Genomic DNA, 26,924 nt, shown 5'->3' with positions numbered 1-26,924 from the left:
CGACTGGATAGCGTATTTCAGATGTATGCTCGTATTATAGCATTGCGCCATACACCGATAATAAAGCGCCTTTACATTAGCAACATTTTCTTCTGCAATTCCAATCTATGAAGTGAATCGGGAATAGCTCTTAATGTAGTTATTCCACTCATTGCCTGAAGTCAACAGAAAAGGAATCCAACCATGAAGATGAGTCAGGGCATATCTGTCCCTGAAAATAAATGAGAAAGGGATTAAAAAGACTGAGATTCCATTCTGCATTGTTTTATCTCTTCTGTATATTCTATTAAATTTGCATAGTGATTAGGGAATGAACCTAAACTGATCGCTGTTAGAATTTACATATTTTTTCAAAAAAATTATGAAAAATTCTATATTTTTTTATTATTACGTTGCAAATATTGATCTGTTATACTATCATTGCATTGGCAGAATGGCTTCATCTAAAAGACTAACATATTATATTGAAAAATAATATTAAATTGTTATTATTAATATTCTGACATTGAGTGAACAGAATGATCATTATCAGTCAATATTTCTATTATCATGATCAATACACAAATCATCTCTTCTATAAAATCACAATTACTAATGCAGATATTATAGCCTTCTCCAATTGACAATGGTGACAAAATGTTATAAGAAATGCAGTCATGAGGCAGAGGGAAGAATTGTTCATCCGAGGCACAAAGTAGCAGCAATAGATTGCAGACACAGGTCTCTATTGGTCGCTAGGGGCGCACGTCACTCCCATTTTACTATATAATAGAGGAGCGAGCTTCAGTGTTGAACATGACACTTGTGCTGGATGCATAGAAGGAGGGGAGAGGAGGGATTCAGCCTGCAATACCGGCTTTCTTCTTCTGCTGCGATGATCGTTGACTTTGCTGAGACAAAGTTGTGATTTCTTTTGAGTGGCAAGTTAGGAAACGTATCATCCAGGTGACTTACCTGAAGACAAGAAGGACTTGCGAGCTTCACTGTGACGTTGGATAGGATCTGTACACAGTGGGATGAGCTCAGGCATCCAGAAGGCATCTACCCAACCTTTCTACATGGTAACTTGATGGACTATCAAACCACCTAAGTGACCTAGTGAGTCTTTGGGCTACCATGACCAGGCACATGTGGTTCTCTTTACCATACGCTTCTAAACCATTTAGGAGAACTGATTTGGTGAACTCTTCTGATCTTTTCTCTGCATTTTATGGCTTTCCTAACATCTCGTCACTTTTCAAAGGGGGTCTAAATATTGATGACATTGGAGACTTTGAGAACAACACCAAGTATGAAGCAGAGTCCCAGAGCTCCACTGTGAAAGCCTTGCTGATAGTCGCCTACTCTGTCATCTTTATCATCTCTTTATTTGGGAATATTCTGGTCTGCCATGTCGTTATTAAGAACAAGAGGATACAATCGGCCACCAGCTTGTTCATAGTTAACCTGGCAGTCGCTGATATAATGATAACCCTCCTCAACACCCCCTTCACCCTGGTGAGATATTACATTGCAAAGTTGTCCATCCTTGTCTGTATAATGGAGTTTGTGTGTGCACCACTGCAAAAAAATTGTAACCGTGCACAAGACAAAAAAACAGGATAACATTGCATGCTTGACTTTACTAGTCTGTATAAAGTTATACAGTGCACAACCCCCCCTCCAAAAAAAAGAGGATAACACTGCATGCCCATCTTTACTAGACTGTATAAAGTATACAGTGTACAACCCCCCTCCAAAAAAAAGAGGATAACACTGCATGCTCATCCTTACTAGACTGTATAAAGTATACAGTGCACAACCCCCCCTCCAAAAAAAGAGGATAACACTGCATGCCCATCTTTACTAGACTGTATAAAGTATACAGTGTACAACCCCCCCTCCAAAAAAAAGAGGATAACACTGCATGCTCATCCTTACTAGACTGTATAAAGTATACAGTGCACAACCCCCCCTCCAAAAAAAAGAGGATAACACTGCATGCTCATCCTTACTAGACTGTATAAAGTATACAGTGCACAACCCCCCTCCAAAAAAAGAGGATAACACTGCATGCTCGTCTTTACTAGTCTGCAAAAAGTTATACGGTGCACAAACCTAAAAAGTGGATAACACTGCATGCTCGTCTCGGAATATTGTTCATAAAACTTGAAAAGGGAATACCATTGTAGGCTATAAAGTTGTACTGTGTGCAAGCCTGAAAAAGAGGATAACATTGTAAACTCATCTGTACTAGTCTGTATAGAGGTTTACGGTGTGCAAAAGTACTGCAACAATATGTTCTTAGTCAATAGGTGACTCATTCAGTTCTGAATCACATAGCTTACAGATAAGGCTTGTGGGAAATATATTGTTATAAAGTGGGCTGTTGTCTTAGTTATTACATGTAGCAACTGCACAGAAGCTGCTGATATAGGAAGTACTATCATAGAAAGCAGATTGTTGTACAGTATATACAATGTAGCACCATAAACAGCACACGGTCCTATATAGTATGTAATACCATGGACAGCGCATTGTTCTAATATATAGGGAATGTAGTAACATGGACAGAGCTTTGTTGTACAGTATATAGAATGTAGCACATTAAACAGCACATTGTTCTACCATATATAGAATATAGTGCCATGGACAGCGCTCTATTGTTCAGTATATAGAATGTAGTACCATAAACAGTGTAGTGTTGTACAGTATATACAATGTAGCACCATAAAAAGAACACGGTTCTACCCTATATATGAATTGTAATACCATGGACAGCGCATTGTTGTAATATATATATAGAATGTAGTAACATGGAAAGTGCTTTGTTGTACAGTATATACAATGTAGCACCATAAACAATACACTGATCTACCATATATAGAATGTAGCACCATAAACAGCACATTGCTCTACCATATATAGAATATAGTGCCATGGACAGCACTCTATTGTTCAGTATATAGAATGTAGTACCATAAATAGTGCACTGTTGTACAGTATATACAATATAGCACCATAAACAGCATAGCGTTGTACAGTATATACAATGTAGCACCATAAACAGTGTAGCGTTGTACAGTATATACAATGTAGCACCATAAACAGCGTAGTGTTGTACAGTATATACAATGTAGCACCATAAACAGTGTAGCGTTGTACAGTATATACAATGTAGCACCATAAACAGCGTAGTGTTGTACAGTATATACAATATAGCACCATAAACAGCATAGCGTTGTACAGTATATACAATGTAGCACCATAAACAGTGTAGTGTTGTACAGTATATACAATGTAGCACCATAAACAGCGTAGTGTTGTACAGTATATACAATGTAGCACCATAAACAGCGTAGCGTTGTACAGTATATACAATGTAGCACCATAAACAGCGTAGTGTTGTACAGTATATACAATGTAGCACCATAAACAGCGTAGTGTTGTACAGTATATACAATGTAGTACCATAAACAATACACTGATCTACCATATATAGAATGTAGCACCATAAACAGCACTCTGCTCTACCATATATACAATGTAGCACTATGGTCAGCTCTCTGTTCTACCATATATACAATGTAGCACTATGGTCAGCTCTCTGTTCTACCATATATACAATGTAGTACTATGGACAGCGCACTGTTCTACTGTATATTGGTATCATGGACAGCACAAAACATGTTTGTGGTTTTTATGTGTTTTTTTTTTTTGTACAGCTTTTTAATGCTGAAATATGTTTAATAAGTTTGTTTCACTTGTAAATTGGCAAACCTCACCAATACCACTTCATAACACCATGCAGTTTTTCAATGCAGTTTTGATACAGTTTCAATTACTCCACAACTGCACAAAGCTACACAATCCTTTACTTCCTACCCAGTATGTATAAAAATTCACCTTTTAACATCATCACGCTCCTTCATTGGCCCCCACATAGTATCATGTATCGCAGTGGCCTAACACACAGAATATGGCTCCCCAGTGGCTCAGCCAGTATAATTCCCCCTTAGTGTCTCCCACATAGTTTTATCTTCCCCAGTGGCCTCACTTTATAATGTTGCCTGGCCGCCCCCCCCCCCATATACCTAATAATTCTCCCCAGTGGTCCCCCAACACATAATAATGCTCTCTAGTGCCCTTCAAACATTCAATACTGCTACATAGGGTCCCCAGACACCTAATATTGCTTGCTAGTAGCCGCAGACTCCTACTAATGGTCCTCAGTGGCCCCAGAGACATCAGTGACTCACAGACACTTAAAGGGGTTGCTCAAATTGATTTTTCTTACTGATGACCTAACCACTCAAGCCTCACACAAATCCATTGTTTCGGCAGTATCTTGGCTTTGACAGCTATAACAGTGGATAGGGAATACATACAGGCTCTCATATTCAAGTAATAGGAATGGCACTGTACTTTCTGGTAACCCACACTATAGATTGGATGGGGTATATTATGATAGGAGAGCCTATATGCACTTGTCATTGACTTGTATGGTGTCCAGACACTGTCAGAATAGCTGATCTGTGCATGGTCCAGGTGTCAGAGTCCCACAGATCACATGTGAAGGTAAGTCATCAGTATGAAAAATCACTTTGGGGCCAGATAACCTCCATTATGCTCTGCAGCGGCCTCATACATTAGTTGTAACATACAAATAAATAAATCAAGCAACGTTTACCCATCCTCATTCCCACAGAGCTCTTTGCAGCTCTCCTCCTCTAGCAGATGTCTGACTGGTAGAGCAGGAAGCTAAAGGCTTCCTGTTCTACCATTCTATTCAACTATGGTCGAATGAAAACATGAGCCATTTTCCCTGTGAATTGTCGCGGCACCTCTGGCGGGTCTCCACTGCACCCGATATAGAATGTAGTACCTTGGACAGCGAACTATTCTATAGTATACAGAATGCAGTACACGTATTGTTTTACAGTGTACAGGATGTAGAGCCATAGATATCAGACTGTTCTACAGTATATAAAACGTAGTACCATAGACAGCTCACTGTTACATCTGCAATGAGTGAGATGAAAGTTTTGTGTGACAGTAAACTGAAGGCCATTCAAGTCTGTGACACTGAACAGTTTCTTAATAGTGTGTCATTTTGTGTTCTATATAACTGAATTTCAGAATGTAGCTGTATACACAATGAAAGTGACTTTCCTTGTTGGTGAACTGACATGTTTATAAGTCTCCTTGTTACGTGAGTATTGCCATACACAGTTGCTAAACAAAACTGCAATATATCTCTATGATGATAATATAACGTTGCTATACCCGTAACATAACCTTCTCTCATACCACCATACAATAATATACTGTATTTCTATATCGCCTACAATATAGTTCTGTCTTGTTTTTATACAGTCCTATGGTACAAATAACAATGATGCCTAATATACAAATAATACCAGTACTCCCAACTGTTTTGCCCATGTATTATTGCCATACAGAGCTTGTATATTATAGAGGTGTCTACTGTTCCTCTGGACTGGACATGTTCCGATACGTGTCTCACCAAATGAGGAGCCTTTTGCGATATGCTCTCGCAAAGTGATATGTTGTCTATCTTTTGTGCGTATTTGTTATTGTATTGTTGTTTGCTTTGTGTCACCATGTTATAATGTTACGATATTGTATCAAATTTGGATTTAGGAGAAATTGTAGTTTCTATCCAAATTAGAGCTAAGTTAAAGGTGATATTTCACCGCCACTCTAGTTCTTTGCATTCCTTAATAGGTGCTTTTCTCTAGACCTCACTATTCTTGAGCAATCATTTGTTAATTTCAGCAGATGATATGCTAATTTGGCTTTCTACTGATGGGTGGTCATGGGCTGTCAAATCCAGCCACGTACCGCCCACCTGACATTAGAGAATCTAATTATCCTATTGGGTGCTGCTGAAAATAACAGAAATAATTGCTTAGGTGTTAGGAACCTGATGCAAGAAATAACTCAGTAGGTTCGGGGCAACTAGAATCCCCAAGTGCTGAGGCAAAAACAGTCCTTGGTGTGCTATGTTCTCCTAACCGGAGCACAACCAGGCTCCACAGTTCTTCACCAGAGCTCCTGATGATGGAGTTGGACTTGGTAAAAGTCTGAGGCCCAGATCCGCAACTGCCTAGAGAGCGACACACACCCAGCGAACCGCAACAAGGAGGAACCAGAAGGACCAGGACATTAACCTTAGAATAAAGTCCAAGAGAGCAAGCAGGAATGGAGTCGCAGATGAGCAGAAGGGTAATCCAGGGAATACACACAGATATCCGAGGAACAATTCCGTGGTCAAACAAGCCGGGTCGATAACTGGAGGTCACGTGCTAGCAGAAGGCAGAGGCAGAAGCGTAGTCAGGGAAGCCAGGTCATACACAAGATGGACAAAAGTCAATGGAGTAGCCAAATCAGGATCCAAAAGGGAGGTCAGGTGGAAGCCAAAGGTCATACACAGGAGGTCAGGAAGGTGCCAAATCAGGATCACGGAGGAGAGGCCGATAAGGAAAGCCGGGTCAAACATCCAGGGAATCCAAGAGCAGGGACAGGAGGCAGGAGACAGGAAAGGGAGCAGGAAGGAAGCAGGAGAAGCTTTGATACTGGGGAAGCTGATACCGTAGAGTAACGAATAACCAGCGGTGGGACAAGACCAGAATGAGGCCTAAATAGCCTCAGGCATGCTGCTGATCCCCCTGACCCCAGAAGTGCTGGCTCCGGCGCCAGGGGAAAAACCGGAACTTCTGCAAACCCCAGTGGAGGCTTCTGGCCTACCCTGCGCTGGAACCAGACATGACGTCTCCCCTCCCAGTACCCACCCACACTCTCCTAACCCGCCCACACTCTCCTAACCTGGGAGGCAGGGAGCAGCGAGGTGAAGAAGAACGAGAACACCGGGCACCGGACCAGCCACCTCTGCAGGTAAGTGGACACCAAGGGGGACTAAGTAGCCAGAGGATTAAAAAAAAATCTTCTGGCTGCTTAGTGATTTTAAAAAATCACTACACAGCGTGGATTCTAACAATTAAAGCGTTCAATTGTTAGATTCCATGCTGTATAGTGAATAGCATTGTTTTTAAAATCTGATCTCCGATTAGTAAAAAAATCCCATTGACTTGCATTGGGATCGGAATTGGGATCGAGATCAGATTCGAATGAAAAATGATCGGAAATCAGATTTCAAAATCGATCCTGAAAATTCAAGATCGGCTCAACCCTAACTGTAACCTTTCTTTTGGGGAAATATAACAAACTCTGCCTGTTCAGAGAGGACGAGACAACTTGACCTGTTTCCATAATTTTTTTCTTAACATTGTTAATTAACTTATCATTATTTTCTTTTTTAAACAAATAATTATCTTCAGAAATCGTCAGGTCTGAAACTGATTCTGATGTCTGAAGTTTGCCCTCTACAAATGGAAACATTCTGCTTGACTTTTCTGGATTTATTTTTGCTAGATAAAAACAATTTTGACCAAGAAGAAAACTTTTTAGCCTCCTCATCAGTCATCTGCTCATCCTCAAAAACATGAGTGGAGACACTGCAGGTATTGGGGGGGGGGGGAATAATCCTCTAGAAGTTGTTGGAGACAGCTAATGCAGCGTTCAGATTTAGTTTTCTGCTTAGTTTTTGAAGATGCATAAGGACTGGTAGGAGAGGCATGACCCTGAGTACAGATTATACATATGTCAGATACATGGTCATCAGGTAACAACTGCATCTAAGTACTGGATCAAAATACACAGCTGTAACATCTCTGCCTGTTTAGGTCACTGCGCCACCCTCTTCTCGCATGTGGCGGTGCAGGAGGCGTGTGCAGTTTCGTTCCTTGCTTGGAGTGTTGGGTTGCACTGTGTGAACACGGCTCTAGTTCTGTAATTGAATTTGCACCACTCCCGTCTTCTGCCCTTGTCTGCCTCAGTCCATGAAGTAGTTAAATTTGGTCTTGCCCTGTGATTGATAGTCTGCTTTCCTTTCAGGTCCAGGGCGGGTTCATCCTCTCCTATTTAGTCTTGGCTCACATTCACACTGGTGCCTGTTATTACCTCATGCTTGCTGGCTTTCTCTTGCTGTTACTTGTATTCTTAATCCTTGACCTCTGGCTTTTCCTATTGACTATTCCTTTGGACTCTGATTTGGCACTGCTTTGCTCAAGTGTTACCGAACCCTGGCTAGCTGACCTCCCTTTGTTGTTGTTTGTCTTGTCTGCGTTTTGTGTGTCACATATATAGGAAGGTATCGTCTCCAAGTTGCCGTCTATTACATAGGATAGGGCCTGGCAAGAGGAAGGGACAGTGGGGGCTTCAGTTTCTGTCTCTTGTGCCCCTTCCTCCAGGGTTCTCCAGCAGCTACTGGGGAATTGTCACCTCAGCAATTTCCTAACAACAGCATTCCGGACCTCATACATCAGAAGCTTTAAATTGCCAAGCCTTCTCTAGGAGCTTCGCGCCCTCCATAACGTGACGTACCTAGCTCATCGGGGAATCCTTTTCCTGAGGTAGAGTACTTGCTCTGTCTCTCAGCTTCACCTGCCGTTTGCTCCTTCATCACTGTACTTGCTAGTTACTAGATGGACCCAGTGCCAGCAGACTGGCGGCTAAAGCCACATTATGCGCAGTATCCTCAGCTTCTTTCTCCATCCACCAACTAGCACCATAGAGATAATGGATGGGGGGGGGCTCTTATACCATCAATTATGGTAATTATCTGTCTCTTTGCCAGGTTTTTTGGGTCGGTCCTGGGAGGGGACACAGCAATCTTTGGTCTTTTATTCTGCATAAGATGTCATGCAAATGAAGGTCATTGCGGACCGAAACATCCAATTATTGACATTAAATATCATGTGAAAATTTCACATTTTTATATTATGGCTGTATGAAAATTTTGTGAAGGAATTATGTTTGTTGATATTGAAAATAATGTATTTGGAATGCCAAAGTATTTTCCAGTATTTTCCAATATCTTCCGACACAGTTTGGGGATTGGAGTGCGGGAATCATGGAGTGCAGATCTTTTTTTTTGTATACTAGGAGGAATGAAAGATGTAACTACGCTTATTATAGAAAAACTTGGCCCTCCACGGATTTCATGTGTAATCACCTGAAACATTTATTGTGAAATACAATCTGAAATATAAAGGTGACATTTCGTTTGGCTCAATGCAAGCTTCATCAGACACAACAATAATGACTCAAATGCAACAATAATGACTCAAATGTTCCATATAAATACATGTAATACATAAAGCAATCCAATCTGCCAGCAACTTGTGTACATGGAAAATGTCCTTTTATTTGGAAAGCCGAACATTTTCCATCTACGCAAGTTGCTGGCACATTGGAACCCTTTTGGCTGGAGAGGGGTTTCTGCTATGTAACTTATGGGATGATACTTGGATTTGCTGGTGCTGCTACAATTGCTTTTTTGAGATTATATATAGACAGCGAGGGGTATGGGGGAGTAATATATACAATTCATGAAAACATATCACCCATTGGACAATCCAGGTCACTAGTAACTCTGTAGGTATTTGGGTGGTCTAGTATGGGGTTAAGGAATAACAATGGAACAGTGCTAAATAATTCTGTACAACAGGGGATATAAAGTAATCCTAGTTTGTGAGTTTGGATGTTTGTGAGTTTGGATGTTTGTTCCGCAATCACGCCGCAACGGGCGCACGGATTTCCCAGAAATTTTGCACATACCTACAGTGGCACCAGGAATAGCACATAGGCGCCTCACGTGAAGTCCCCGGTTGAGCCACCGCGACCACCGAATTTCCGGTCGGTGTTGGCTGAAGGACCTGCGCTGATGTCACAACGTCAGGCGCGGCACTCCTACTGGACCAGGCAACAGAGGGGGGCGGAGCTACACAGCCACAAGCTGGCCACACAGCCCCAGGGAAAAAATGGCGTTGTGCGTGCCGGCAGCCGAGAGCCGGCCGCGAGGCACAAACCTCCGGAGCATCCTGACAAAGTCGCTGTGGTATGGAGCCGCGAGGAGTTCATCAGCTGTCAGCAGTGTGCACACTGGGACACTGAACGCTGACACTCAACCATGTCCACAGGTTTGCTGACTACACCAGCCATGGGAGGGAGGTGGGAGGGGGGGCTTGGCCACGGGAGAGGGGAGGGGGGGCGGGGAGTGCCAGACAGGGTGGATGGGGCGGGGGGCCCCTGGGGGAAGAGAGGTTGGTGGGTGCCTTGAGAGGGGGGGCTGGGAAGGGAGGGCCAGGGGCCCGTGGGAGGGGAGGAGGGTGTGGGGGCCGCAATAGGGGAGGTTAGGGGTTGGCCGCTGAGGGAAAATGGCGCCTGTGAAGGGGGGCCCCGGGATGGGAGGTTGGGCACCAAAAGCACGCGACACAGAAGGGAATTCGGGGGCGCCAATGGAAGCAGGGCCATAGACACGAGGACGGGAGGGGGCGGGTGCATGGGTGACAGGGGGGAAGGCAGGAGCAGGCGGTAGGTAGAAAAGCCGTGCGGCCCGGCGAGGGCCAAGGGAGGTGAGGGCACACGGCGGATCGTAACCAACATGACTTGGCTAAATAGAAGCGGCTCAGCGCCAATGCCAACCTGCAGACGAAGTTGCGGGCAGATGCTAGTATGTAATAAAAATGAAGCAAATACACAAGCAGGAACAAAATTATAGGTGTTCTAGATAGTAAAAGATAGGCAGGTTTTGTGTCAGGTCCAAGATGGTAGGGCTAGGAAGAAAGACTGAAATAAGTCACAAAGCAAGTTCTTTAAAGGTCTTTCATGTCCTCAGGCAGAATGCCCCCCCTCCCCTGACAGTTCTCGTCCATAGACACAGTGTCATGGCTGGGCAGTAAGGAATGCTACCTCTGACAGTAAGCACCACACACAGTACCATCAGGAAGGATGTTCCCAGATAGACAGTCAGGAATGCTTCATGGTGGTGCCCATAGTGGTGTATACAGCACTCATTGAGCGTTGTGTACGCAGCAATCGGGAAGACATGAAAGGTAATAAACTTTCTTTGCTTTCCTTCTTGGAGCTCTAGCTGAAGTTACCAGTCGGATGCCCATTTCAATTTTGTGAAGCTGCTGAATATCCTTGGATATACTGGTACATCCTTGCAGAACAAGGCAACCACCTTCCGGACATAAAAACCCAATGGGTGGTCCAGAAGTGGTTAAAAGAGATGAGCTTAATGTCAAGGATCTAAGCAATTTTTGACTGTTGCTGTTTAGGTGCATTTTTGACACCAGTTTTCGATGTAGTTGCAGATTTTATAGATCAACACAAAACAACGCCAAAAACCATGCAAAACTCCATGTGTTTTCCAATGTGGTTTTAATCCCTATGCATGAACTTAAATTTTCCTACAATAGGTTTATCCAGAAGCAACGAGCCATCTGATGGTGAACTCTCAGCAACAACATTGCAGATAATTAATCATAGTAGATACCTGCAATGGATTACTGAAGATAAATGTGAAGTTAAGCCCTTTTACTATATTATTGTACAACAATTATGAACTGGTTGAAAGAACTGACCTGCATAATATTACATCCTTGCCCTGCTAATCCAGAACTCTTATACGACAGTGTTCTGTTGGCCTTGGCAACAATTGTTTGATGTAGTATTCCGTTATTTAGTCTGTGATCTTCAAGTACACCCTACAGATTTCTAAAGGGCATCCTATAGGTCTGAAAGAGAGAAGGTCTTCTACGCTAACATAAAAGGGGGGTCTTTATTGTAAGAGCAGTGATATTATGGCACTCTCGGAGGAAGATGCCAGAGTGATACAATTGAAAGAGTTAAAAGAGGGTTCGAGTTCCTTCCTTTCGTGCAATGTTATTACAATTACAAAAAATGGAGGCAATCCTGGAGGAAGGGCTGGGTAGGAAGAGTGTGAATATGTAGTTTAGAAAGAGGGTAACAAAGAAAATAACCTGAAAGGTGGGTGGAAAGAGTCTACTGTGGGTGTATGTGGGAAATATAATAGCATAAATCATACTGTTTATTGCTAAGACTGCATATGAATGTCAGGACAAGGATAATTGCCGTTAATTTCTATGAGGTTGTATGTGGGAAGAAGGTAGAAGGGTATGGAAGAGATCATAATAACAATGACTAATCTGTATTGAGGTACTAAAAGAATGACTGTAATGATGCCGGCGGGAATAGAATGACTCCAACTGGACCGTGGAAGAAATCTAAACAATTCTGGGTCAGTTTCAGATCTGTATATATTGCAGAACTTGCATAAAGCATACATTACACATGTCCTCATTAGGGTTGAACCGATCTTGAAATTTCAGGATCGTTTTTAAAATCCAATATTCAATCATTTTTCGCCGATCCTGACCCTGATCGCAATCGTAAAATTTGCTCGATCGCTGATCGGGATCGGATTGCTCAACCCTATTAATGATATACACTCAGCGGCCACTTTATTAGGTACACCATGCTGGTAACGGGTTGGACCCCCTTTTGCCTTCAGAACTGCCTCAATTCTTCGTGGCATAGATACAACAAGGTGCTGGAAGCATTCCTCAGAGATTTTGGTCCATATTGACATGATGGCATCACACAGTTGCCGCAGATTTGTCGGCTGCACATCCATGATGCGAATCTCCCGTTCCACCACATCCCAAAGATGCTCCTCTATTGGATTGAGATCTGGTGACTGTGGAGGCCATTGGAGTACAGTGAACTCATTGTCATGTTCAAGAAACCAGTCTGAGATGATTCCAGCTTTATGACATGGCATTGCATTATCCTGCTGAAAGTAGCCATCAGATGTTGGGTACATTGTGGTCATAAAGGGATGGACATGGTCAGCAACAATACTCAGGTAGGCTTTGGCGTTGCAACGATGCTCAATTGGTACCAAGGGGCCCAAAGAGTGCCAAGAAAATATTCCCCACACCATGACACCACCACCACCAGCCTGAACCGTTGATACAAGGCAGGATGGATCCATGCTTTCATGTTGTTGACGCCAAATTCTGACCCTACCATCCGAATGTCGCAGCAGAAATCGAGACTCATCAGACCAGGCAATGTTTTTCCAATCTTCAATTGTCCAATTTCGATGAGCTTATGCAAATTGTAGCCTCAGTTTCCTGTTCTTAGCTGAAAGGAGTGGCACCCGGTGTGGTCTTCTGCTGCTGTAGCCCATCTGCCTCAAAGTTCGACGTACTGTGCGTTCAGAGATGCTCTTCTGGCTACCTTGGTTGTAACGGGTGGCTATTTGAGTCACTGTTGCCTTTCTATCAGCTCGAACCAGTCTGGCCATTCTCCTCTGACCTCTGGCATCAACAACGCATTTCCGCCCACAGAACTGCCGCTCACTGGATGTTTTTTCTTTTTCGGACCATTCTCTGTAAACCCTAGAGATGGTTGTGCGTGAAAATCCCAGTAGATCAGCAGTTTCTGAAATACTCAGACCAGCCCCTTCTGGCATCAACAACCATGCCACGTTCAAAGGCACTCAAATCACCTTTCTTCCCCATACTGATGCTCGGTTTGAACTGCAGGAGATTGTCTTGACCATGTCTACATGCCTAAATGCACTGAGTTGCCGCCATGTGATTGGCTGATTAGAAATTAAGTGTTAACGAGCAGTTGGACAGGTGTACCTAATAAAGTGGCCGGTGAGTGTATACATGAGAAGGGTTGAGCTGATCTTGAGATAACCTTCAACCTCGATCCCGCTGGAAAAGATCTGGATCGGAATTCCGATTGTGATCGTGAAATTTACTCGATCACCGATCGGAATCCGATCTTTTCCCATAACGATCGCTCAACCCTAGTCCTCATTTAAGAGGTTGTCCAGGATCATTTTTATTTTTTTGTACTAGGCTGGAGAAAGTGAACTTTAAAAAAAAAAAAAAAAAAAACCATACTAACCTGTCTCCGATGCCTCCCAGCTGCTCCTTGGTCTTGTTTTGCCAAAAGTCCCTACCACACCATGACATCCAGTATTCCTTTCCTTAGACCATTGTGTGGACTTTGGACAACAAGAGATTTATACTCTTTATTTGAATTTATCTGAAGCATGGAGGCTATGACTTATAAGAAACATCCCCCCCCCCCCCAGAACAGCTCAGATTCACTCATAGGGTCTGTTGTTCCTGTACACTAGGTATGCACATAATGGCCAACTTCATAGCACTTACATGTTGCACATTACATTGTACCATGGTAGGGAGTTGTTTGCTTCCCTTTGTTATCCTATTTTTTTATCATCAACTTTCTTTTGATGCTACAATATGTAACATAATATAGATGCTGTTTCGAAATCATACCGATATCCCTCCACTGTCAGAAGGGCAGGCCTTCAGTTCTTCTATAATACTGAGCAGTAAGGCTGTCCTTCTGACAGCAGAGAGATATAGGCGCTGAAACTAATGCTACTGATATCTCTGGCCCCGGGATGATGGTGAATTCAGCATATATCAGCTTTGTCGGTGGTATAATACTGCTGATCTTTGAGGACATGAAAGGTTCTCTTTAAATCCTTTTGTCTCTTCATGCAAACCCAGACAAACCTGATGTTGAGATTAGGATTCTATGAGGGCCATCACTTCCAGGACTTCCCTGTTCTCTCCTTCCAGGCTGGTCACACCAAATATGGATTTGATTTAGATTTGTCTTTTGTTCATCCACATAAACTATTAACGCTTCTGTTTTCAAGAGCATTCTTATTGTTGCATGTTTTCTTATTGCAGCTGTTGAATTGCATAATGGTATACAATAAATATAATAGCCTTAACAATAATGTATTACATAACTTGGCAATAGTATGCTGTATATAGGAGGCACTGAAATGGCTTAACAAAGCTATATCTGGATTAGCATGTACAATCACACAGTAAGGTTCCATGCGCAAGCATGTGTGCTTTGTTAGTAGGGGGCTGTAAACTAGAATATTCCAACTGCGCTGGAATCAGTGGTGTTACCCCTACTAACATGCTAAGAGCTTGAATTGGTTGAGATAGGGGGATATCGTCACTCCTTGGGGAGAGACCACCATATAGGTGTGTGGAGACTTATTAAGCCTTTAGCACTCCACTTTGCAAGGGACCATGGGAAGAATATGCAAATCTGTCTTCCATGATGTAATTAGGAAGTCAGGTGCCTCAGTGTTGCAAACCAATAGAGGACGTTCACTGGAATGTGCAAGCCTATCTTCCCTGATGTGATTAGGAAGACAGAATCTCAGTGATGTGGCCCAATAAAGGTTGCTCCCTTTAACATCATGCTCGACCTTCAAAGAGGCCTTTGTTTTGCAATGATGCTGGGATTATTACCAGGTATAGTCTCTCAACCGAAGACGGCCGTTTCGATGTTATTGCATCTCGTCAGCCCGGTGTAGAGAAGACTAACCTGGTAGAGGTGGTTGGTTGAGATAGTGATAGGTCCTCTTTAAGTTACAGATGTTATAGATGTATGTATGGTAGTATATGAGTTGTATCGATTACCAATACAGTATCTAAACTTGGAGATAGCTGGAACTTCAAAATTGGTAATTCATTTATGAGCACACAGTGGATACAATAGCTCAATATAAATAGATAGATGAGGCTATTTTGGTAAAGCCTGAATTATGATTCATTTAAGAACAGCTATGATCTTCTCGCCATGAAAAAGGACTCGAGAAATCTGTAATTACAGGCTGTAGGGGCGTTCTTCTGACATGAGTACCATACATTTATTCATAACCACTTATAGATGAAAGAAGAGTAGATTCCCGCATCAGACAGTAGCTACACATAACTAAATAACTCTTTATAAAATGAAGACTTGATAATGCTTTTAAATGTGTGGGGGAAGGCCACAGCTTTTGTTAGAAGGGTCCATCAGTCATGTACCATACCTGGTGTTTGCAACCAGACTCTCATGTTGAGCTCTGTTGAAGTCATCAACTAGAAATGGACGAACCTTTCAAGGTCTGTTTTGGGTTTGGGTTCTGCAGCTTGAGTTCTGATTTTGAAGCAAACAAATTTGGTTTGAACCATTTTGAATTGGCTTAAAACATAATGTAGAATGCTCTCAGTACTCCTAGGAACCTGTCTGCTATAAATACCTGCAACCCATTCTTCTGTAGGGTGGTGCTAAACCAACTCCAGAAGTGTTCCTACTCTCCTTATAAGATGTCAATGGGATCTCTTCCACCAGATATTGTAACTGAATGGTATAAAAACAAAGGCTTTGTTAAGTCCATTTTGAAAGGGGCTGCCAATTATAAGACCACTTGTAAAATTTCCCTCTGATGGCATTGCAACTCCTCTCAGATGGGTCCTGCTTAATCCAACCTTTGCAGGAGAGGATGTGGGACTGCCCTCCAATTTTTACTTTTTGGACAGCCACCTTCATATTTATGTCTTCTATTACCAAGACTGACATCCCCATGTTCTCTGGCTGGCACTATATTTTTTAGACACAGATAGCTTTACGAATTATGTAATGGTGGTGGCCATGCGATTAGGGTTGAGCCGATCTTGAGATTTCAAAATCAATTTTAAAATCCGATTTCTGATCATTTTCCAGCCGATCTCGATCCTGATCATGAAATTTGCTCAAATGCGGATCGTAATCCGATCTTTTCCGATCCAGATCCTCAACCCGAATCAATGCTTTTCTATGGAAAAAATCACTTTTAGGGTGCATTCAGACTACGTAACGCCGGGCGTGTATGAGAGCCGTACACGCCGGCATTACGGCAGACTGCCGAACACTTCCCATTCACTTCAATGGGAGCGCTCGTAACAGCGGCGTTTACGAGCGCTCCCATTGAAGTGAATGGGAAGTGTTCGGCAGTCTGCCGTAATGCCGGCGTGTACGGCTCTCATACACGCCCGGCGTTACGTAGTCTGAATGCACCCTTAGGGTTGAGCTGATCTTGAGATAACTCCGACCTCGATCCCGCTGGAAAAGATTGGGATTAGAGTTGAGCCGATCTTGACTTTTCAGGATCGATTTTAAAATCCGATTTCCGATCATTTTTCATTCTAACCCGATCTCGATCCCAATTCCGATCCCAATGCAAGTCAATGGGATTTTTTTATTAATCGGAGATCGGATTTTTAAAGCAATCCTATTCACCATACAGCATGGAATCTAACAATTGAACACTGTGTAGTGAATCACTAAGTAGCCAGAGGATTTTTTTTTAATCCTCTGGCTACTTAGTCCCCCCTGGTGTCCACTTACCTCCAGAGATGGCTGCTCTGGTGCCCGGTGTTCTTCTTCACCTCGCTGACGCTCCACACTGCTCTTCTCGCCTCACTTCCCCCTGCCTCCCAGGTTAGGAGAGTGTGGGCGGGTTAGGAAAGTGTGGGCGGGTACTGGGAGGGGAGACGTCACGTCTCTGCGCCCTGTACCCGCCCACACTCTCCTAAGCCACAAGCCCCGCCTTCCTAGCTCTTTAAACACTAACCTGGGAGGCGGCAGCAGCGAGAAGAGCAGTGTGGAGCCGCAGCGAGGTGAAGAAGAACACCAGGCACTGCAGACCAGCCATCTCCGGAGGTAAGTATCTACTAGAATGAGTGGAGCGTATACTCAATGTGAAGGCTAAGCAAAGCATTGTGGGAAATAGTACCGATCTCGATCCCACCTAAAAAGATCATGTTTGGAATTCCGATCGCGATCGTGAAATTTTCTCGATCGCCGATCGGAATCCGATCTTTTCCGAACACGATCGCTCAACTCTACGTGCGATCAATGATTGCTCGCCAGTGGATATGGCCAAAATTTCTGTCTGTTGCTCATCCAACATGTACATTTAGCCAATACTAAGGAGAGGATGCTAGCTGAAATGGACAAATGCTTTGCTAAACTGTTGCTGGGCATTGTGGAAGACATACCAAGGTTTGCCTTAGCCTGGATCTTCATTTCGGGACTGGGAACCCTTTACTCCTTTTCTTACTATAAGTCAGACTCTTTCACATCATGAGCTTACACTTCTGTTTCATCTATTTTACATTGCCTTATGTTTCTTGTTTGTTTTGTTCCCCTACTCCCAATATATTTAGAGTGACCCTTGTCTTATGATCATCTGACATTCTTGAATTGTGCTTTCTCTGCAATTTAAAGGCACTCTCGCTCTTGTATACTGTCATATAATAGGCTTTTAATAGCTGTAATGTTATCTGGGCATGTATCACTTGTATGGTTTGCTTTACTCATGCACTGTATGCACGCCCATGTTTTGCTTATGCACAAAAATTTTATAAAAAATTACTTAAAAAAAAGGTGGGCTAATGTACAAATGGAGAAAATGCTCTCTGGCATTGTGATGAGATATAAGTAAATTTACATATCAGTTGTACATTATATTGTTACTCATATTAATACCTGAAATCTTTTGTTTGTCCTTAGGTTCGGTTCGTGAGCAGTACCTGGGTTTTTGGGAAGCTCATGTGCCACGTGAGCCGTTTTGTACAATACTGTTCAGTCCACGTCTCTGTTCTTACCCTCACAGCTATTGCTCTGGACAGACACCAGGTAAGTTATAATATTAAAGTATGCAGATTGGTAAAAGAGCCGGTATTAACCCTTCCTATTGTGCCAAATATTGGATTCTTCATTTTTAGTTTTTTTGCTTCCCACCTTCCAAAAGTCATTGCTTTTATATTTTTCGGCTTACATGGCCATATGGATTGTTTTCTGCAGAAGAAATTGTACTTCCTTTTGCCAATCTTTACATTTCCATATGATGTACCAGGAAGCCAGATGAAAAATGTAAATTTTAAAATTGAAAAAAAATACCTCTCCAGTTGCATCAGTTTCTTAAGGGATTTGCTTTTACGACGTTCATCCTGCGATAAAAAAGGTTGGACACACTTAGCGCTTGTTCATCGATTCATTGATGCAGTATCGGCATCCCACTCCTGATTAGGACCGAATGAATGGGCCTAAACAGTAGTGTGCCTCGAGTTGCGGACGCCGCTGCTGACTCAGCCGTGGAATCTGCGGCAATAAAGGTCAATTCACTACTAGCTAGGGGACCAAAAAAGGAGGGAAGAGGAAAGAGGACCTAAGTGCTGGACATAAACAGGATTAGGGCGGTGGCATCCTGACACTCGCGAGCCTGATGAAGGGCATTCATAGCCCGAAACACTGCTCAAGCTCCAGGATTATGTAGCTTTATACTGTGTATGTATTCAAATAATACTGCAATACAACTATAATAAAATAAGCAAGCTCAGCAAATCCGTTTGAAGTACTGTCCATCCTTTGGGCTTTCTGTCACTCACATACGTCATCTGTGACGTTCTGGGTCATTTCTGTAGGCCACTGATAGACTTCCACCGAAACAAGCCCTACTGAGCCCTGGGTCACTGAACAGCAGTGGGGCCTGGGACAGCGGCGCACCCGGGACATGTGTGTATGTTAATTTTTGATTTTTCACTCCAGAAAAAAAAAAAAATTACTGGACAACCCCTTTAACTGAATTGAATTCTAAAAACAGATGTAGATACACACAGGATACGGAACATAAAACACACGGGTCTCCTTTGTAAGTCTTTTGGAAGGCAGGAGGAGTAAAAAATGCAACGGGAATGGGTTAAAATACTCTGTACGAAAACGAGGTCTGAATGACATGCCTGGCACTTGGTATTGTGCTTGAAGCTTCCACTTCAGGAAACACAATGAGTTGGTTTTGCTAACCTTCAGATTTGTTTTATCAGATTTTTTTATTTGAATATCAATTTCTCTCTTGAAAATCGTAAACTTGTAGTAGATGCTCATTTTGTGATTACTTATCAATCAACAAGGATTTTACTTATACCTCTGCCGTGGCATACCCATGGCTCTTTTCTCTAGATTCAGTGTTCAGATGGGACCTAGGGTTAGTTTGGTATGGATGCCATTCTAGTATGCCGATTCCGATTACGTTTGTTTACATTTGTATGAAGTTGGAATGTTAGAGAAATGGACACCTGAGGAAAAGGGCAATTTTTGCCTCCTGCATCATCCACCTTTTGTTCCAAATATAGCGCTTGTACCATATTGTAGTTAGCCAGTGTGGGGGGGTGTATTGCAAACACGTAGGAAGAAACTTCAGATCCCATCTGCAGGTGTTCTGGACTGCACCAGGTTCCAATAAACTATGCAAAAACAACCAGAGTAGAGTTAAAGGCTATTAAATTCATAGTAAAACTCTTCCTGGCATATAGTTCCCAATTTACACACAATGAGGCGCATCTGCTGCTGCAGAGTATTGGCATCCAGATTCTGGCTACTACCAATTCACCACCAGCTATTATACAGATAAGCCTGCAATGCCAGTCTTTATTTCACAATGGCTAGTGACACTCTCCTGCTTATAGATTAAAATTCTCTAAGACAAAGCCCCCCTGAAAAGGATCCTCAGGGGTATTGAGACCACGCCAGTTACACAGAAGGAATATACCTCATTGCAATATGAATTTGGTGCAGAGAGTGTAAATGTTACATTTTAACAGCTGCATTATTTGCACACTATAAATGTATGTGCAATTTAGACATTAGTTGCCATTGACAATTGTTGAGGACGGATACCCCAAAAGGTGTATGAGCGCTGGTGTGAATCCAACCTTACAGGGTGATAAGTGATGACTGGTTTACCGTAAGGAGATATAAGTTGGACATTAAAACCTGTCGTTTCATTTAAAGGGATTCTACCATTAAAACATGTTTTTTTCTAACGACCATGTCGGAATAGCCTTAAGAAAGGCTATTTGTCTCCTACCTTTTGATGTGGTCTCCGCCGCGCCAGTCATCCGAAATACCGTTTTTTCCCGGTATGCTAATGAGTGTCCGGCAGCAATGAGGGCAGGCCCCAGCGCTCATACGCCGATGGAGGCGTCCCCACTGCTGCCGGAACTGGGCAATCCAGCCACGCCTTCTTCCTGATCTGCCTCCTCCCCTTCTGTGTCCTCTTCTTTCGTTGTCATGGGTGACGCATGCGCAGTCGGCTCTGGCAGCGAGACCCTGTTAGAGCCGACTGCGCATGCCGACCGGCGGCCATATTTGCGAGGCCGCAATTGCGCGCATGCGCAGTACACTCCTCAAAGTATTTACCGAACAGAGTGTAGTGCGCATGCTCAGTAAGGTCCATACAGCCCTCCGACGCCTGGATGAGTTCACTGTTATGGATCAGCTGTTATGTATGTGTACATGAGGAGTAACAAGGTTTTTGGTCATTATATGACTTATTTTCTGCAATTTTAAGAGTAAGAATAAGATAATCCCTTAATAGTCCCTCCATGGGGAAATTCAGCGTGTTATAGCAGCATGATAATACAAAAATGCAAAATACAGATATGAATACAAAAGCTCCATGGTAGAGGCCTTACAGTGACAGTAGGCACAGATAAAAAGATACAGGTAAAGAAAATAGTAGGAGGGATATCACAACTTCAGGATCATTTAGTTCTCTGTATGGAGTGATCTTCGCTTAGCCTGGTGTTGGTTGTACAGCCTGACCACAGTGGGGAGGAAAGACCTCTGATAGCTCCTTCTCACACTTGGGGTGCAGCAGTCGGTCACTGACAGTCCTGCCCAGTGTTATCATGGTCTCATACATGAGATAGGATTTATTTTCCAGCATGGAGCTCACCACAGACCATGTCCTTCTGTCACCCACTATCTGTCCTGGGCCCAGGGGTCTCCCCAGGACAGAGCTGGCTTCTAATCAGCTTATCAAGTCTATTCTTATCCCTGGTTATATGCTACTCCCGCAGCAGGCCACACCGAAGAAGATGGCTGACGCCACTACAGAGTTGAAAAAGGCCCTAAATTCTGAATACACTGGACCTGACTGAAATGGGTTACCTAATATAGAGAATAGAGATGAGCGAGTAGGTATTCCATCGAATACTATGGTATTCAAAATACTCGTACTCGATCGAGTACCACTCGCTATTCGAATGGAAAAGTTTGATGCAGAACCAGCATTGATTGGCCGAATGCTATACAGTTGGCCAGTCAACGCTGGTTCTTCTCCTACCTTTAGAAGTCTTCTCCGTGCAGCTTCCCCGCGGCGTCTTCCGGCTCTTCATTCACTCTGCCAGGTATCGGGCCTGGGCAGAGCTGACTGAGCATGTCTGCTTGTAGTGCGAGCATGCGCAGTCGGCTCTGCCCAGGCCCGATGCCTGGCAGAGTGAATTCAGAGCCGGAAGACGCCACGGGGACGCTGCACGGAGAAGACTTCTCGGAGGATCCAGCCCGACCCTCACTCGTGGACTTGGTAAGTATAATTTGATCGAATGTTGCCTACCCCTGAAACGAGCATTTTCCCCCATAGACTATAATAGGGTTCGATATTCGATTCGAGTAGTCGAATATTAAGGGGTTACTCGAAACGAATATCAAATCTCGAACATTTTACTGTTCGGTCATCTCTAATAGAGAATACTACCGTAATACTAATACTAATGTTCCTTAATTTTCATATGACATGTCTAAATTTAACAGAACAAGTCCTTCATTCATTTTGGTTTCCCAGCAACAATATTACTTGTATAGAAATAGAATTTGTTTAAAAAAAGAAAATATGTTCCTGTCATGACCGGGAGCTTTTGGTTTTATATTACTTATCTTTCCGAAAAAAACAACCATAATCAGCAGCTAAAGTGCTTCCAAAATACATCAGGCATTTTATGTTCCAAGAAGCTGGGCAGTACAAATGCATCCAAACTAACAAAACATGTTCAATCCTCGTATTATATTGATCGCTTTAAAACAAATATGTATTATTTCCTTTCCCCTATTCAGTTATGTTTTGCTACAACTAATTAATTGAATAATCCGAGAGAGCAATTTATTTAAAAAAAAAACAAAAAAACCAATGTTCTTTCCCAAACCATTCTTGGCCGTCAAAGAGCAGTAATCTCTTATCATAGTCACATATTTAATACGTGAAAAAAATGCATCAACCTACTGTATAATCCACAGATAACAAAATAACAAAAACCTCATATAAAACCAAACTCCTTCCCAACTTCAAATTTAGCAACCACAATAAATCCCTGGATCAACCATTCAGCTCCTAAAATCTAGTCGATACTTTGTAACTACAACATGAGTTCCCTCCCTCGTCTCCCCTCCAAGTACCCGCCCACACTCTCCTAAGCCACAAGCCCCGCCTTCTTCCTAGGTCTGTAACACTAACCTGGGAGGCAGGGGCAGCGAGGCGAAGAGGACCGAGAACAACAGGGATCGGACCAGCGATCTGTGCAGGTAAGTAGCTACTAGAGATGTTAGCTAGTCTCCCATTAGAATGAATGGACGCAGCCGGCGCGCAGGAGGTTAAGGCTGTGTGCCGGCTGCATCCATTCATTCCTATGGGACCTAGCTAACATTGTTAGCTTTTCCCACAATGCTTGGGCAGTAGCAAAGTATTGTGGGAAATAATCCTCGATCTCGATCCCACACAAAAAGATCATCTTCGGAATTCCAATGGCGATCGTGAAATTTACTCGATCGCCGATCGGAATCCGATCTTTTCCGAACACGATCGCTCAACCCTACTTACAAGGGATTTATGGAGATGTAGTATTACATTGGGATCATGAGTTTTAATGACCCTAAAATTGTATTTGCTTTTGCAAATGCAGTTTGACACTAACTACTGCTACTTGACACTTAGCTTATCCCTCGTTCACATCTGCATTTGGTAATCTGTTCGGGGAGTCCGCATGGGGACCCCTCCGAATGGAATACCAAACGAATTGGGTAAGCGGTGTGTGCAGTGAAAGCACACGGACCCCATAGACTATAATGAGGTCCGTGTGTTCTCCATGCCACACGGAACATGCTGACAGAAAAGTAGATTGTGACCTACTTTCGTGTCTGCATGATTCGTGAGGGTAGCGTGCGGAAAGCACATGGACCTCATTATAGTTTATGGGGTCCATGTGCTTTCACTGCACACTGCTTACCGGTGCGTTTGGTAGTCTGTTCCCCAATACAGGGACCCAATGCAGATTCCCCGAACAGATTACCAAACGCAGATGTGAACGAGGGGTTACTTGTAACCAGAATACCTAAGTCATTCTGTTTTCCCCAGTGCTGTTCCATTTACCCTATATGTAGCAATGTCATTACTGTGGTCTCAGTGCATTAGTTTACATTTGCTGACATTGAATTTTATCCACCGTCTTCTTGACCATGCTGCCGACTTATCAAGGTCTTTATGTACTATTTTAATTACTGTTAGATAACTAATAAAGAGATTAAACAGAATACTTATAGGTTCCTACAACGAACTTAATCACTTTTTTTTTAGCTATTCCCAGAAAGGAGAGATGTTGGCCATTGCCACATTACATGTGAAGATAGCCATACACCTAAGGCCTCATGCATACAACCAGAATTGTACATAAAAGTATGTTTCCATTTATTTCTATGGACCAATTTTTGTATCCGTGTGTTCATTGTGTATTAAAGGACGACAAATTATGAAAAGTATCCCATCCCAGTGTAGGGAATCAGACATGATCCGTGATTGAGGACGACATACTGAGGAAATGTGGACATGTTTTTGTGTGGATTGCGGATCAGTATTTGTGAACCTTAAATTCACCACGGTAGGGTGTAGGTCTTAGCTGTCTGCTGAGTAAGTTTGTAAGTTAGTAAGTAAGTTAGTCGAAGCTCTCTTCATAGACATGTCGCTGGACCCAGCAGGAGGTCTTAGTATTTCTTTCATGAGAGTCGGGATCCAGCTGACAATGATAAAGCCTCCTTCTCCAGAAATACTTTACACATATCAAGCGGAAATCGAAACCCCATGTCACGCCCCCCCCCGCACGTTTAGAGATCAGCTATATCTTGGCAATAACTAATGCTTTATCATTGTTACACAGTGAAATGTGGCTCTTTTCGGTTTTTACATTATTTGTAGTTCTTTATTCCTACCAATTAAGCCGTTCCTGATTCATGTCTTATCTTATAGGGTCAATGCACACGGAGTATTTGAGCATGGATTCTGATGCAGAATCCGCATCAGAATCCACGCTGCAAAAAAAAGCCTCCCATTGACTTCAATGGTTCCTGTTTTCCTCTTGCGGCCTCAGCCAGAATTGTAAACATGCAGAAAGTCAAGACGGCAACACAGGTTGAAGGTGAGGCTTGTGAGATCAACAGGATCAGTTTAGGACTAGAGATGAGCGAGTAGTATTCGATCGAGTAGGTATTCGATCGAATAGTCGAATATTAAGGTCTACTCGAATTTTCGAATATTTCACGACTCACTCATCTCTACTCTATACATTATTTTTTAATGCCTACGTTGTCCTAGTTCTTGTCCCACCTCCCCTGCATAGTTATTGGTGTAAAAAGAAGCACCAGGGAAGGTGGGAGGGGAATCAAATTTTTACTGTTCTTACCGCGTGGTATTCGACCCCGTACGAGTATTTCGAATACCGTAGTATTCAATCGAACACCTACTCAATCAAAGACTACTCGCTTATCTCTGTTCAGGACCAAAGATAAAATCAGGGATAAACCAAAGTCAGTACACAATCAATCAAATAGAACAGAAGAATGTCCTTGCAGGAACTATCATGGATATTGTTCAGGTATCAGGTGAACCATGTGCTTTTTATAAAACATTTTGGGTGTCAGGGATTGTCTCGGGAAGTATGCTTGGGTGTGCATGTTGGCTCCCTTAGCAGAAGCAACCCTTCCTCTATTGGGAGGCTTTTTTGGAGGCTGATTTTGAGGCAGATTCAGGAACAAAATCAGCGCCAAAAAACTCTTTGTACACTGACCCTGACAGGAGAAGGAGAATGAACACAGTAGTTTGATATTTGTGGTCCAGATAACTTTTTTGGGGAAGGGGAGGCAAACTGTAACATAAGCCTGTTTAAGGCCGCACATATCGAGTCACAGCCAAAACGTAATAGAAATGCACTTTTCAGGAATAATTTTCTGCTTTAATTATATCTATATGGAAAACGGCAGTGTTTCAGTAGGTATAATTGACATGCTGCGTTTTACAAAAACGCTGCACATTTTTGAAATAGCAGCATGCATATTGCGGATATTTTTCTGCAATGTGTGGATTGGTTTAGCCAGAATCCCATCCACTTTGTAGGGACTGTAAAATGCTTAGTGTTTGCCGCTGGGTTTGCGCCACGGCATAATCACTGCATGACACTGTGTGGGGCCCCAGCCTAAAACACACTTCACTTTTGGATTTTTTATGCTGTGTGGTGGTGTTAGCCGTAACAGTAAAAGGAGTGGCAGCAACAGCAACAGTACAACAGGGTGGAACATAATAGACAAGCATACAGTGGCAGTGGTATCATTGGGCAAGTGATAAACAGCAACACCTTCAAAGTCAGCAATGACAGATCTAATCAGTGATATCAACCAATGGTATATATGGAAATCCTCTTTGATCCATGCCCATTTCATTTTCAGAATATAAGTTGGAGATTTGTCAGTGTAAGGCCCCGGGTTGCAAAATGATTCTGTCCAATTTTTTTTAGCCAAAGTTAGGAGGGGACCATCTAAGTCAAACTTTTTACAAAGAGATTTGTTGAGGTGAAAATACGTGGGGGCTGACCATTCAGCTTGACATTTTTTAAGAATTAACAATATTATTTTCTGAAATTTGGATTGCAAATTGAATGCTTTTCATTTCACATAGAACACAAATAAATCTAAATAGATAACTTACCTGCACTATGTGAAGGATGATACTAAGTGTGTAACTGCAGTAAGTAGGTCAGGGTCTGGCTAAAAAAAATGGTTTTAATGCGCAAGATGTCACGCAGGTGAGTCACTTAGGCTTGTCCTCACGCGTTTCTTGTTAATGTTCATATCTGAGACCTTCTCCTCACACGATTATGTCAATCCAAGGAATCTCAGCATTTTCTTAGCAAATGGTTGTATTTCTTGCAACCTGTCTTTAGCTGTGAAAGTTGACAAGAGGGAACTGTTGGTGCCGACTGCGAGACTGCGTCACACTCCAGCTCATTGAG

The 26,924-nt window shown here is 42.8% G+C and overlaps 1 protein-coding gene across 2 annotated transcripts in view; it reads left to right on the top strand.

The window, feature by feature from the left end:
* Positions 1-1,113: 1,113 nt before the first annotated feature.
* Positions 1,114-26,924, top strand: part of LOC142184369 (G-protein coupled receptor 83-like) — a 38,699-nt gene continuing 12,888 nt past the window's right edge. For both annotated transcript variants that reach the window (XM_075259190.1, XM_075259189.1), the window contains exons 1-2: positions 1,114-1,497; positions 18,328-18,453. In XM_075259190.1, the coding sequence (XP_075115291.1) occupies positions 1,117-1,497; positions 18,328-18,453 (507 nt within the window). In that variant the 5' untranslated portion in view covers positions 1,114-1,116. The remainder of the gene's footprint in view (positions 1,498-18,327; positions 18,454-26,924) is intronic.

Source organism: Leptodactylus fuscus, chromosome 11 (genome assembly GCF_031893055.1).
Source record: "Leptodactylus fuscus isolate aLepFus1 chromosome 11, aLepFus1.hap2, whole genome shotgun sequence".
Classification (NCBI taxonomy): Eukaryota; Metazoa; Chordata; class Amphibia; order Anura; family Leptodactylidae; genus Leptodactylus; species Leptodactylus fuscus.
This window is presented reverse-complemented; position numbering and strand designations above follow the sequence as displayed.